A 15277-nucleotide genomic window follows, 5' to 3' on the forward strand; every position below is an offset into this window, starting at 1 on the left:
TAAATCTACCCATGATACAGTTGACCACAATGCATTTCCTATAATATACCTCTCACTGCCATGCCTCTGGTATGAGATGACACATTAATGAGAACCAGTGGTTGCAGAGGTTCAAATAATCTTGAGTTTACTGAAGTCAAGGAACTTTGTAGGCAATATTAAACATGATGGAGGCTTTAAAGATGCATCATAATAATAATTCTCATAGAGAAAGGGCTGCACATAGATGCACTGTTTTGAGACCAGCTTTGAGTGGTCATCAGGACTAGAAAAGCGCTATATAAATACAGACCATCTACCATTTCCAATAATAATAAATGGAGGGACGCCGGCGAGCTAGTTCAGGCAGCCAACTCGAGCTGCGCTGCTCCAATCATGTGACATACCTCACTCTCCACAACCATCTATAATACACACACTCAAATTTCCCATCATCCCCTTTGCTCGCACTGCTGCTGCAGTATGGCTACCAGTTGCTACAGCCCCTCCACCACCCCAGCATCCACCTGTAGGCTCAAACAAGTATTTGCTCATCACTCCCATCATTCCTGTGTAATCATATGGGGGAGTGATTAAGTTGGAGCCTAGACACCAAACACTAAACCTGTTCTACTGCTGCAGTAAATGTTTGAACGTGAGTTGTCTGACTGCACCATAGAAATGTTGGCACATGTAAATAATACAATGAGACAACTTTAAGGCCATGATCATTTAATATTTTGTCTTAGTGGTTCATATTCCCAAACTTATTTGTAACTACACAAATGACCACAAATCAAAAGACACACAATTAATCCCCTGTAATGGCCAAACAGTTAAATTAACTGCGAGTTGTTCCTGGGCTACATCTGATGGAAAACTATCAATTCTTAAATATCTGTGTTATAGCTGAGCTGCTGTCTCTTCTATGTCTGTTTCATATACAATAATTATATTGTGTAATAGCACAGAGGGTGATAAAAACTCAAGCCTGGTTAGATTTATTTCACATGATTTGACTACATACCTTGCAATCATTACAGTTCTTTGTCAGACTCTGAACCAAAGACACATTGACATAGTACAAGTATTTGCTCAACATCCGATAAGTTATTGAAACATTTCTTAGTTCTACTGAGAGGGAATAACAGGCCTCAACAGGAAAGGGAACGAAGAAAATAAATTCAGTCAGAGGGATGAGGACAGGGCAAAAGGGACAGCCTAAGTCAAATTAGTTTGTAGTGATGAGTCCAGCCCATCATTCCAGAGGCCATCAGCTCTTTAACCTTTCAATCAATATTCACTTATAACCAGTGTATTTGTTGAGTGGTCTAGCACCAGGTTTTTTCAATGTAGAGGACTTTTCTAATTGTAAAGCTTGCACATACTGTACCAACATTGAATCAACATTTCATCCCCAAAATGATTTCTGTTGTTAAACATAACATTTTATTTATTCTCCACATTTTACCTGGACACTTTAAAATCAAACATCTGTCTAATGGTGCCCTGGACTATAATTAAATAATCAAAGGAAAAACCAGTTACTTGATGTGCCAAGCACATAGCTTCTTCCTATTGTTTGTGTTATTTCATTGAGATATGTATGTTTGATGCTGCCCCACTGAGTAAAAATCAAATTGGAATTAACTAGGCTTTTAAAGTGTCTACATGCAACCAGCTTGAACTACATCAGCAAGCTATTTCCCGATCCACATATCTATGACCTCTTATTTATTGCTCCTTAAACTGGGACATGTGGTGGCCTAGAGCAAACTCAGAACATCTGATGAGGCAAAAATAACCTAAAATGGCCTTTTAAATCCAATTTGCTTTGTCAAGCCTTGGTTCATGATGTAAAGTCCAACAAACAAGGTTGCTACAGGACATGTTTGTTACTTTCGTAAACATTTCTGAGTTTGATTGTCAGCATTTTGTTGTTTTAGATCAATCAGTATACTAATGCAGTAGCTCCAGCTGCTTCAACCTTAAGTCAGTTTCAGGTTTCAGCCACACAGTCACTCCACCTGGGTGCCTGAAATGCACAGAGTTTAGGAATGAATGTCTTTTGGGATTTACCTTTAACCTCTGACCATTAACACACAGCTCAATTTGACCACTGATTGTGCCTTCTAGGGACATTGTAATCCATCAAGTCGACATGCAGCTGCCATGAATCCCACCACAGTGGGACTGCAGACCCACTTTTAAAAGTCGGTAGTGTAAAGTGGTGTGATGAAAGTGCTCAGGCAGCTGTGAAGAAGCAACAGCAATAGATGTTCCATCCAGTTGATCTATTAATGTACATCTTCTTTCATGTGTGTCCTTGGCTGTAGGTTCATGTCCACTCTAGAAGTGATAAGGAGTGTTCTCATGAAGCCTCCCTTGAGCGTTCCCTTGGACATCTTTACAATGTGCTTCATATATCACTGTATTCTATCACAGCCAAACATAATCAGTCAGTATCTGTCTTGTTCTCGGCTGTGGATATCCCTGGTCCATTTGATCATCGTCTCTGGAGAGCGATAGAGGAAGATCAGTTTGGAGTAAAGTTCCTCTTCCAGCTCCAGCTCTCCTGTCTCACGCACCTGAAACACACAGAAACTCGAATGTATTGGGGGGCTGGGGGCATGGTGACAACACTGTGCTTTTCCTGGATGTAGCATTGAAAAGAAAAAGCAATACATTCTTATGATTAGACCGGCTATATTTAAAATTTCTTGGTCAAAGGAAATCGTATACAAATTTGGAAGATTTATATTACTCTGTCTTTGAAGTGTGTGCGTGTTTGTTTACACACTGCGAACTAACCAGGAAGATGTCTGTACACAGCTTCAGGATGCGGTCCACACAGGGCAGCTCCTCAAACATGATGGAGTGGGAGATCTCACTGAAGAAGCCACGCACAAACTTCCCAATGACTAAGACCACGGACACATACAGACCCATAATCCTAGAAGGAGACATTAGAAAGACATTTTTTTGTTAACATCCAATAAGGTTCCGGGGGAAAGCACAAAAACCTAATAATTGTTATATCTTAATGAATCGAGTGCCTCTCCTTTCATGCAGACAATGTCAAGAACTAGTCACATTGTTACCTTGAATTCTTCACTTAAGAGAAACATTTGGTAAACTGTACTGGCCCCATTGACTTTATAGCCTTAGAAATTCAGTCCCTATCTGGGTGCAGTTGAGGGAGTCTCATACACACCTTTGTCCCTTACACCACTGGTCTGTACCCCACTATCTATGTCCCCTACTAATCTAAATCATAGTCCTGTAGCTAGTCAAAAGTTGCCAATATGGAAACTGTTTTAACACCACTAAAGAAACCCCAAAATCCCAATACTCTCCCTCTCCTTGCCAACAGCCCACCTTTCCTCCATCTCTGAATGACAATGCCTTTGGTTGAAACATAAGAGATGTATTACATCATTAAAATATCTGTATTTGTCTGCCTCCTTCTGTCGATTCCCTGTAATTCAAACACACCTTTTAGATCTTTCAGATTTGTTAATCTGTGAGAAAAAGTTGAAACGATTTTTCCGTTGCTTCCTCTGTAGATAAATACTGGAGAACATTCCCCACAATCTTATTCATCTAGGGCTAATTCATCATATATATATGTGTGTGTGTGTGTGTGTGTGTGTGTGTGTGTGTGTGTGTGTGTGTGTGTGTGTGTGTGTGTGTGTGTGTGTGTGTGTGTGTGTGTGTGTGTGTGTGTGTTACTTACCCATATCCCGCCAGGAAGCCGAGGCTGGGTGGACTGACTTTGTCATTGAATATGACCATGGGTAGAACTCCACATGAGGTGTGGGCACATCCTGCGATGGCAATGTCCCACCACTCCTGATTTCTACTGTCATTCAGTGAGCGGTCACTCATCAGGGACAGGGTTATATTCATGTAACCGTCTTCATCATCTACAAGACAACCAATCAGCTGTGTTAAAACAGACACTTGAAGGTGTGTATGACTGCAGCACTGGGATATGGAGTGGGATGAGAAATAATCCATCATTGTTCATTAGTGGCTTTGACACTGACGGTTTAGGAATCCTGTGCAGAGTTTTACTATTTTTGTTCATGTAGAGTTTATAATATGATTAAATGCATACAAATTTGCAATTTAATTTGTAATCATAGCGATCCATACGACAACCATCTGCAGTATGAAAATAACGTTTTTCATGTTGTAATTTCTTTTTTTTAACATTTATTTTGAGCCTTTACCAATGTCGAACACCACTTTGAAACTGAAGCCAAACATGTTGCTCATCAAAGCCATGTGGTTCCTTAGCCAGCCAAGTTAGACAGAAGGTGTCATGTGCAGTCTTTGTTACACGGTATTTTGAATGGAGACACCTGAGGAGTGGCCGGAATGGACAGCCCTGAGTGAGTCAACGACAGAGGCAGAAGTTTGAATTGATAAGTGATTAACTCCGACTTTGGATTCTCAGTGGTAAGTGTAGAAACACTCGTCAACAGAGAATTTGATTTGACGTGACCACAGAATTCGACAGTGTTACAGTGTGTGTCTACTACGTGGTGACAGTCTGGCTCTCATTGCACAAAATGTAACCTGCAGCTCTGGCGTGTGTAGCTGTGCCTTCACAGTGTCGTCATCACTCCAGCTAAAGGCTGCTGATGGAACAGATACCTGCTGCATTCAGATGGATGTTGAGTCACCAGAGTAAAAGATTGGACTTTAGTGTAGGCTGAATAAACAAATAGACAAAGCTGCTAAGAATCACTCAGTTGTCTTTCCTTCTGAATGACGTTAATTTTGTAATCAGAATAAAAACATGCTTTTCCATATGACCACACCCTCCACTGCACCTCTCCTCCCAATGAGGGCAATGTGAGTGATCCAGATACCAAACAGGCACACTCAGGGAAATAAAATTGGTGGAAAATACCACTTCAACTCAGCCAGAACTATTGTATTAGTCCTGTGAGACACAAAGTGTTCTGTGACACCAGGTTACTCACATGTCATTAAGAAACTTTAAGGACTGGAAAATGTTTCTCATCGACATAAGGTCCATTTTAATGTGAACCAGTGACGTAATGTTTCCTTATGGACATTTTGTTCTTCTTTCTGATTTGATCCTTGGAGACTTGCATCTAGAATAGAAATCTGCTCTTTTAGGTGTTTGGCTAATTCTTCCATGACTCACTGGTCTGATCCTGGAAATGACTATGTCTGTTTTGAAATTTGAAGATGAAGAAAATCTCATATTGTATATATTTATAAAGTAACTCTGACCTTTATACAGTTGACCCACGGGTTTGGCCTCAGCTCCATTGGGAGCACGGATGTAGTTAGGGAACATATTAGGAACAAGCCTAGGAAATAAAGAAGATACCATCTTTAAGATACAATTCTATGAATTAAATAAAACACAAAGCACTTCACATAAACATCTTTCTAGACAGTAAACTTACACAGGTTTAGTGCGATTGCCAACCAGTAGTGAGGCCAGATCTGCTCTGACTGGGTTCCCAGGTTCCAGGTCTATAGAGTATTTGTCGAAGGTGTGTTCCACTGTCCCTCCTTTACCAAGGTCCCTGTCAAGGAGCAACATCCACAGAAAAGAGACAGCTACAATCAGCTATTAGCATATAAACCATTCAAAGATGCATCACATGTATGCAATAATATCACTGATATAGTAGAGGACCTACATTTACATTAAAAAAAACTTTAGTTACACTTAGTTGGTGTCTTCAATAAATCAGAGATTAGTTGTACACCTTTCATACAGGTTAATGTAGTTCAAAGTGCTTTACATATGACTGACAAGCTGATGAGACCGAACAAATATGAACAAATACAATTCATTAGATGAATAAACAAATTTAATAATGGAAGGTAAATGTCTATCTAAAGTATATATAATCAAAAGCCAGGTTTAATAGTAGATTTACAATATGGTTGCGCTTAAAGATGTGGCAATTCCAGCGGGTCTCACATCCTCAGGCAGACTTTTCCAACAATTTGGAAAATATAAACTAAAAGCTGCCACACCAAATGTTTTAGTCCTGCTCTTGATGAAGTCCACTGTTTCTTAGAGTCAAGCTTCATCAGGACACTGTCACCTAGCTGCATGACTGGTAGGTCCTGTGCCCTGTGTCTCCAGTTAAAGGTCTGCCACTCCTTCTCTGCAGCATCAGCTCTATTAGAGACAGGTCTGGACATTTGGGTGTCAGGTTACAATCCAGAGTAGACATTGTTGTGTGGATTTTCCATGAGAAGCTCCAATTGGAAGCTCCGAAGGGTCAGCAGCCGATCCTTTTGCTGCAGGAATCTTTTTGCAGCCTGTTCTGCCTGTCTATTCTCCATTCCTCTGTCAGGAGCTCTAAACCTGCCAAAGCCCCAGCACTTGATCTGCTAGGTAGTGGGAGAAATAATCAGGCACTAGAAAATAGTTATTTCCTGTGTGTTCACATGAATCCATTCCAAAGCTCCTTCAGGACCTTTCTGGTAAAGGGTTGGCCTCAGTGGTTCTTTCCTCTGTGCTCTCTCATTTTCACAACAGAACTTGCAACTCTCTTGTCTTTGCTTCAAATTAGCTGACCAACACACAGACACTCTCTCTCTCTCTCTCTCTCTCTCTCTCTCTCTCTCTCTCTCTCTCTCTCTCTCTCTCTCTCATTTTGAGGCCCCTGTGCCCACATTATTTTCTTTTAGTATCTCCTCTCTCAGTGATTTAGGTGTAAACATGTGGGTTCCCCGTGTCACAACCTCGCCACTCTTTGAGTATGTAATGAAGCTCAGTGTAAGTTACCCACGTATTGATCAGCTGATTGTGGGCATTTCTAAATGGCCAATCAGATTCCACAGTCTCTTCCAACCAATCATACGGCTGCTGTCAAACTTTAAATCCCTTCTCCTCTCTTCTGCAGTCAGCCGTCATTCAGTGACGCATAACCCACGTTCACCCCAATCTCCTCCAGTCTTCAGCAGAATCATCATCACCTCATCTGGATCCTCAGCCCCCACCAGTGTCTCGACCCCGGGGGGAATTCCTGAACTATGTTCTGCTTCACCCCCTCCTAGTCCTGATGACAATACATAGGGGTCTAAAACGCCAAAAGACTAAAACATTCACATCACTTTCTGTGTGCTTGTCAATAAATGTTGTTAAAACGTTGAATTGAAGTCTCCTCCTGATTGAAATCATAATAATGTCTTGCTGAGGGGGGGCAGCTGTTAAGCGTGGTCTGGCCTCTATTTGCCACCAGCTTATCACTTCTTGGAGCTCACATCAGACAGCGTCACAGAGTTCCCATAACTGTGCAGCTGTCCATGGTGTTGACTGCTGCTTAATATCCCTCAGACACACAATTTGCTATCAAGTTGCATACACAACATATATGTTAAGTTGCTCACTCAACCTTGAGCCCTCTGTAATGACAGAACCTCGGACATGCATGTAAATGCATCTGCACACTTGTCCACTTCACGCACACATATCTTTTGCTTTTGTATTCATAGTAGTTTTGCTGTTTTTTGGTTTTGTTGGGCCATAATTGTGATTGTTAGTAGTTGTATTAGTTTCTGCATGTCAACTTTATATTTTCAAATTTTGTGAAATTTAAAAAATATAAAGGTATAGAAGCTTCAAAATAAGTCCACTGGGTTATCTAACTCCCCTGTCCTGTAGAGTGTTATTTATCATGAATCTTTGCTAAATGAATCTAATCTAATCCAAACCTCCTATTGCTCATCATTAAAGGATAATTAGAACAACCACAGGTTCATATGGTTGATAACAGTATGTGCTCTATGTGTGTGTGAATGTAAAGCATTTTGAGTGGTTGTCAAGATTAGAAAAGTGCTGTATATCCATTTATAAAAAGTCTCTAGGACAGCCTTAGTGCCCCCTGTACAATCTTATGAGATTTAGAAACATCCTGTCTCAAAAGGATGCTGAGAAATTAGCCAATGTATTTGGCTAGATTAAAAAAACCCTGCTGTTCCTGTGATTCCTGTGGAACCAGCTCCTAAATTTGGGATCAGGAGGTAGACACCCTTTCTACATTTAAGGTTAGACTTTAGTTGACAATCACCCCATTATACTTTAGTGGCACTACATGCATGCATAACGTATAATAGTATAATGCAATTTTCTAGTATGGTGAGAAGTTTACCTCTGGAAAGTCCACGCGAGACGTAGTGTTAGGTCGACAGGACTTCCAAGTAGTTCTTTAATGACTTCCTGTCTGCTGGGAGGGCTGATCCTCCACACTGATCCTGAACTACCCTCAATCATGGCCGTCACAATGTCCTCATAACTGTAGAGAGTGATGAACTGCATGGCTACCTGGACACACAGACACACAAAACATGCATGAAAGACAGGTATACATGGCAGCAACATAAGTCAGACACATGCACACGCACGTACACACACACACCATGCAAAAACAAATAAGTCAGTGCCATCCATGAGGACAGGCTGTAAATAACTGCTTTGAAGGGGAATTTACTTTAAAGTAATTATTTAACAATTATTAAATAAATAAGTAATTAGTGTGTGGCCTGACTGAAGACACAGTATTGTTTTATTTTTGTACCCTTTCTTTCAGGAGCCATTCAAAGAAAAACTCCAGCAGTGGTTTACATATGTATTTATTCATTTGCCATATTTCGAATGTAGAGTTCTGTGTCAAGGGTCGAATTTCTGTTTAATCTGCTTTGAATATGAACTACTGCTGTAATGAAGACCTCACAGCAGTAGTTCATATTCAAAGCAGATTAAACTGAATAGAACAAAAGGGACTTTTTAGATGGGAAGTTCATAAAACAATCCTGAAGTACCAATGAACTAGAGGAGCACTGTAGCTCCATATTATCAGCTACTCTATAAAATCAGTTAAACAATAGTAAAGACAAATGGTAACAGGACACTTACACAGAGAACATGAAGCAAATTGAATTAAGTATTTACCGCATTGTCTCCAAACTTTTGAGTGAGTTGTTCATATTCAGCCTCAGTGAAGGGCTGAATGGACTGCTGCTGCACACTCATGGTGAACAGGGGCTGGATACACACATAGAAACACTCAGGATTATGCACATTTTGCCAACTGTGTCATGCTGTGTCATCTGAGTTCTATATTTGAACCCATATTACATTTTGCACCAACAACACTCTTGTGAGCTGAATAAAATGAATCTATGCATTATGACATTCAGCATATATATATGTTTTTCACAAAAACTTCACAAAAAAACTAAACGTATTTTGCAAATACAAAACAACATGAACAAACTGATTCATTTTGTTTGGCAGATACAAAAAATATCCATCCAACAAATGCACAATATATTTCAATACATCAAGCTTCAGACGCAGACTCAGTGTGTCCTACATGTACAACATTTATATTATACAAAGAGCATAGATATATAACATGAACGTTTTCAGGATTTTCTCACAAATGTCCACATACACAACAGCCGGTGGGCCTATAGGTCATCTTAACAGTCTGCTGCCCAGCTCCTGAGCTATTTCTATAACAGGTTGGCTAAGTTTGGACAGTGAGTTAACTCCATATATTATAGACTGTGACTGAGAAGAAGAGTAGAAAATACTGCTATAAAAAAACGTTGATTACCTCATATCCTCCAAGCTTGACAGTCACTGTGACATCAATTGGGTGGTTGACCACACCCACCACTGATCGGACCAATGAAATGAAGAGCAGCGGAAACCAAATGATGCAGATCAAGAAGAAGATGATGAGTCCACCCATTCCATATTTCACTATCTTCTTCTTCTTTTGCCCTTTAGGCTGTGGGTATTTCTAAGGAAAGATAATAGAGATAATAAATACATAACTCATTATAATAACTATTTCAATTTTTGTTATTGGACTTTCATGCTAGTCATGATTTGGCTGCGCTAGAGCATAGATCTCTCTTACCCAGTGGGGTTAGGGTTAGGGTTAGAGCCCGAAACTCACACTTTTCTAACTTGCTCCCACGGACACATTTGTTGACTCTAACCAATACAAAATATATCTGTAGGTTCAGCAAAGTCTTGGGATTCTTACTGTGTTTATTTAACAGATAGGACTTATAGTTTTCGGACAAGAGCTATTTGTTCCAGGGTTGTGCCAGAGCTTAAATCTGTCTCAAACATTGAGTATAGCTCAGTTGGTAGGAACATGTGAACATGACTCAGTGGTCACAGGTTCAAGACCAAGTGAGGCTAGAAGATTAATCTTGCTTTCTACTGCTGCTGAATAGAAACATACAGAGTCCTGTCTCTCTGTCTCTGTCAGGAAACCTGATACACACATTTTCAAAATAAAGCCCCCCGGATGGTGATAAGATCTTACCAGGAAGCCTAAAGGAGTCTGGATTTTCATAATAAAAGTCCAGGATGATAATAATACCCTCCCAGGAAACCCGAAAGGAGGCTGTATTTTCAAACTAAAAGCACCCAGGTGGTAAAAAGCCCCCAGATAGTTACAGGATGTTATCAGGCAACCCGAAGGAAGGTTGGCACAGTTTCTCTCTCTCTCAAACTGAAACACTCTCTCTGTCTCTCTCTCTCTCTCTCTCTGAAATTGGCACAGTCTCTCTCTTTTACCATGTTATATACAGCTTTTATAAATGTCTCTCTCGAGCCGTCAGCAAGTACTAGGCAAACATTCAAAATTTCTCGGGAGGAATTTTCTAGCTATAATTTATTCTTCATTTTGCCATGGATTTTTTGTGTGAAGCATTTTGTAACCTTGTTTAGATAAGTGCTACACAAATAAAGTTATTATTGTTATTATTATTATTATTATTATTATTATTATCATTATTATTATTATTGTTATTATTATTGTTATTATCATTATTATTCAGGGGAAAACCTGAAACATGTCTGTTTGTGTGTAAGGTGTGGACACATTAGTCATCTACTCAATGAAATGGGTTAGGGTTGAGAGGCTGGAAACTGTTACTAATGACAGTGCTAGTGGGCGATCAATATATCCCTGATGAATGGTTGATCAAGCAAAACACATGTTAAGTTAGTTTTTTATAATGGCTAATTGTGTTTGCACATATAGTACATTGCTACACCTGTTTCTTATGAGATGTTGCTTTATTCCTTTTAATTTGTTTTTTCTTCAATTACCCTTGTCCCAGAGGAAGACATTTGTTCTGCTGTTGTGTCACTGTACTTATACACTTTGTACCTTCTCTGTCTCACGGCTGCATTTAATGATGAAGATGTTGGCATAAATGTCCTCCACACACATCCAGTTCGGCAAAGACAGAGTTGTGTCGGTCCAAACCCAGTCCATCACAGCTCGCAGCTCCACCAGGAATGGCACCAGACGAAACCTACACAAGCACCCACACACACATGAATGAACAATTATTTAAAAGATTCAATTTAAAGTTAGATCAAGCTGTATATTTTATAAATATTACACATTACACGCATTTGTACATTGTCTTCCTTGACTATTTTGGTCCAATCCTAGCCAAAGTTTCACTAACTTAATAATCTCAAGGTCGATAATATGACTGAGTTTTCAGGCCCTCCAAAAGAAGAGGTTCATTAACCAAATTAACATTATTATTGTATTATCTGATTTTGAGTTTTATTTGAATAATTGTGTGTGTGTGTGTGTGTGTGTGTGTGTGTGTGTGTGTGTGTGTGTGTGTGTGTGTGTGTGTGTGTGTGTGTGTGTGTGTGTGTGTGTATGATTTCCTATCAGGTATGCATTATAACAATGATTTGGTGAAAATATTTATAGGATTAAATTGGGCCATTACTATTTTAGCAACAATTCGAATGTATTTTCACTTAGTCACACAATTTAGCAATAAATGTTATACAACAGTACTTGTAATGCAATTTGTTTCAAGGATGAAACATGACATGCGACTTTTGCTAAAAATGAACTTGGATAGGAGCCATTGATGAACCCTGATAACTGGAACGTCTCCTTCATAAGAGTGAAGAGGTCTGCAAGATAATTTGTTGTCTGTTGTCATGTTCAAGCCATTTAACAGGTAAACACAGGTGAACAGCTGTGCCTTACAGCACTGAGATCTGGTGCGGCACTTCTCAGAAGCTGCAAACCTGATGGCACATCAGTCCTGCTACCTTAGGATGCCGCACGTATTTAATGAACTGAAGAAGCTTTTCATACAGTATGAAACAGCCGTGGACAACAGATACACAGACAAAGATCAATGCAGACTGTTTTACTGGTGTGAGGAATATTCACACTATTCTGTGTGTTGTGCTACTTTCTGCTGTGTTTTCCTGCTCTGCCTGCATGTCCGGCTCCTGGCTCTGTGTATTCCTGGCCATTGCAAAAACTCCTGCATCCCTTACTTTCATCATTCACTCAAGACCTCAAGCCATAGCACTACTTAGGGACCTTGCAGGAAGTATTAAGTAAAACGCATCAGTAGTCTATGATAAAAAAATTTAACAGTGGTAACAGAAAGGTATGAGTTTTTTACATCAAATGTTGTGTGTGTGAAAACAATCTATGTTGAAATGCAAGCTGAAACTAATTTTTTATTCCAAATACTTATTCTACTAAACATCACAAAGAGCTGCAGACTTGCTTTGTGTCCTTACCCTTGGAAGAGAAACAGGTTGAGGTGGTTGTATTTCTTGGTGAGGAAGTTGCCGAGGATACGAGTAGGATAGCCACAGCGGATCTGATAGGCTGACAGGCCGAAGTAAATACACTTGACAAAGTACCAGAGCTGTGCCACAAAGTTCTGATTGAACTTCCTAAACAGGGAGAGGAGGAGATGAGGAAGATTAAAGTTCTGATCAGAATAATACATCTTTACTCCAATGCCAACATAGCTCTAATTGCAAAGTCACTTTCTGTGTTTTTGTCAATTGATGAATTAATAATTAACAAAGTATATACAATAATAATAATACAATAAATGCATGGTTTGATTAAACTTCACCTTTCAGTGACAGCAGGCAGGATGAAGAACATCCACAGGTGGATCCCAAACACAAGGATCACCTGGAGGGAAGAAACAGAGGGACGATGGGAAGGTGTACGGACATAAAAAACAAAATGATCAAATATTTAGAATTCATTAAAGCAATCAGTTGAAAAGCTCTAATGTTATAATAACAAATATGTCAGGGTAAACAGTTCCTTTCCAAAAGTCACCTAGTTTTCCTAACACAATGTTACAGAGGAATCTTTCCAGGAAGTAAATTAGAGGATTACTGAGACACAATAAAGAAAATACACTCACTGGTGTCTGATATACATCAATACATGAATGCTAATAATCAGTAAGTGGACTGAACCTGGAAGATGAGTTTTCCCAAGACGGCCTTGCGTAGGTACAATGCTCTGTCAATGATCATGGTGCTGAACTGGATGAGCAGCATCACCAGAAAGGCCTCAGGAACCTGGTCCTCTGACAGAGTGGAGGCTATATCAGCGGCTGCACTGTGTTTCTGAAGGAGAGATGATCAGTGATGGAATATGCATGATATGTACACTCATTTCAAACCTGTAAAACAGTTAGCTTCAACAAGAGGCAAAATACCATGTCTCTTTGATGATGCAGACCGGCCACAATGTGGCTTTTTATTTATAACTTAATCGCAAATCTTAAAATTAAAAATGTTAAAGAAATAATTCAAGAATTCCTTCTATCTCTTACCCCAAAAGCCCAAAACCCAAAGATGACAATGATGAAGTCAATGACATCTGTCAGGAACATGAGGGCGTAGACGTCAGTGGCAGCCCGATACTCAGCCTGGAGAATGTCCCTGAAGAAGCCCTGAGCTGGCCCGTAGACACTCTGAATACTGCAGAGGGAAACATGCATTCATTAACAGCATTAATACATGACTGTATTCGTAGACATTTGAATGAATGCTGAACACATTCATTCTTTATTTCTTGTATCTAAAGGTATTTCTGATAATAAGTAGTAAGATGTTGTTGAATTCACAGCATATATATAATTCAGTTTAAATTAAAAAAATTGTATAGCGACCAAATCATATCTCAAGGCACTTCACATAGAAGGTCAAGGCCTTAAAATTATGGAGAAACCAAACAGTTTCCACAACGAGCAAACACTGGCAACTGTGAGGAGAAAAAACTCCCATATTAACTAGAAGATACCTCCGGTTATTGTGCTCACCCAGAGATTAAGACATGTTCGATCTTGTGTCCCACAGCAAGCAGTCTCTGAAGGGCTGCCTCTCTCCTCCTGTCTTTCTGCTTCTTCTTCACTGGTTCTTTACTGGGATCAGTGGTCTCAGCTGTGGGCTCCACCAGAGCAGGTGGAACTAGGACAAAGGTGGAATTCAAAAAGATTTAGAACCAAAGATAAATCAAAAGAAAAGAAAATCTTACCTCAAACATATTTTCTCTATGTCGTACATGTAATATCACACATGCTGTATCAGTGTCAGAACACAGATGACCAAGGTAAAGATAAAATGCTCGTGGGTGGATCACAGAATCTATAAAAACCTAACAGCAGATAACAGTAAGCCAGGAATCCTGCCTGTGTATCAACAACAGCAAATACATCAGATGGCACCTTCACACCTGTCTTATTCTTCACACTAGTCTGTATCCTTGAAAATAATGGAGAAGCACCAGTCAGAGAACTTTTTACATGCAACCCCAACCTTGTACAGGTATGATATGTTGGGGGTTTGAAGAAACTGAAAAATGTATAATTATTATAATTATTCAAAATAAAATGTTCTCTTCTGGCATCCCTGGTATAGGCCCTGGACAATCAGTTGAGACAAACGTTACTGATCAGCTGTTATTTATCCTTATCAACAGATATTAATCACTGCAGATAGTTGGACTTGTAATAACTAAAAGATAGGGGGATAAAAACAGATACAATTATGAACATATATGTGGCTTCATTTATTTTGGTGTGTCAGCGAGGGAATGTGGGTGTGGTACACCTTTATGGAATACAGCCTGTGTTAATGCTGGGGTAACACCTCAACCATCACAGTCCACACATAGAGAGCACAAACCTTTGCTGCGCTGTTGTTTGGATTGTTTCGTTTTCCTGCGGAAGCGGATACTGCTGCTTTTCTTTGGGGCTTCCTCTATCACATGCTCATTGTTTCCCTCTGTCTTATCCTTGCTTAGCCTGCTAGGAGGATTCAGCATGTCCGCTCCATCTTCTGACCCAAGGGATGCTGGTTCACCTTCAACAGTTTGTGGTATAGCAGCAGCAGAGCTGGCACTCGGCTCATCATTTTCCACATTATCCTACATTGATAGACAATATTTAA

At 39.7% G+C, this 15277-nt stretch overlaps 1 protein-coding gene across 2 annotated transcripts in view; it reads right to left on the reverse strand.

Moving 5' to 3' along the window:
• Positions 1-694: 694 nt before the first annotated feature.
• The window catches only part of piezo1 (piezo-type mechanosensitive ion channel component 1), a 77632-nt gene continuing 63049 nt past the window's right edge, over positions 695-15277 (reverse strand). For both annotated transcript variants that reach the window (XM_034609430.1, XM_034609431.1), the window contains 15 exons: positions 15014-15254; positions 14149-14296; positions 13660-13807; positions 13298-13450; positions 12940-13001; positions 12593-12751; positions 11187-11334; positions 9609-9797; positions 8939-9031; positions 8139-8311; positions 5430-5552; positions 5251-5330; positions 3716-3905; positions 2791-2932; positions 695-2567 (listed from right to left, as the gene is read on the reverse strand). In XM_034609430.1, the coding sequence (XP_034465321.1) occupies positions 2439-2567; positions 2791-2932; positions 3716-3905; positions 5251-5330; positions 5430-5552; positions 8139-8311; positions 8939-9031; positions 9609-9797; positions 11187-11334; positions 12593-12751; positions 12940-13001; positions 13298-13450; positions 13660-13807; positions 14149-14296; positions 15014-15254 (2178 nt within the window). In that variant the 3' untranslated portion in view covers positions 695-2438. The remainder of the gene's footprint in view (positions 2568-2790; positions 2933-3715; positions 3906-5250; positions 5331-5429; positions 5553-8138; positions 8312-8938; positions 9032-9608; positions 9798-11186; positions 11335-12592; positions 12752-12939; positions 13002-13297; positions 13451-13659; positions 13808-14148; positions 14297-15013; positions 15255-15277) is intronic.

The sequence above is a fragment of the Hippoglossus hippoglossus genome, chromosome 15 (genome assembly GCF_009819705.1).
Source record: "Hippoglossus hippoglossus isolate fHipHip1 chromosome 15, fHipHip1.pri, whole genome shotgun sequence".
NCBI classification, from domain to species: Eukaryota; Metazoa; Chordata; class Actinopteri; order Pleuronectiformes; family Pleuronectidae; genus Hippoglossus; species Hippoglossus hippoglossus.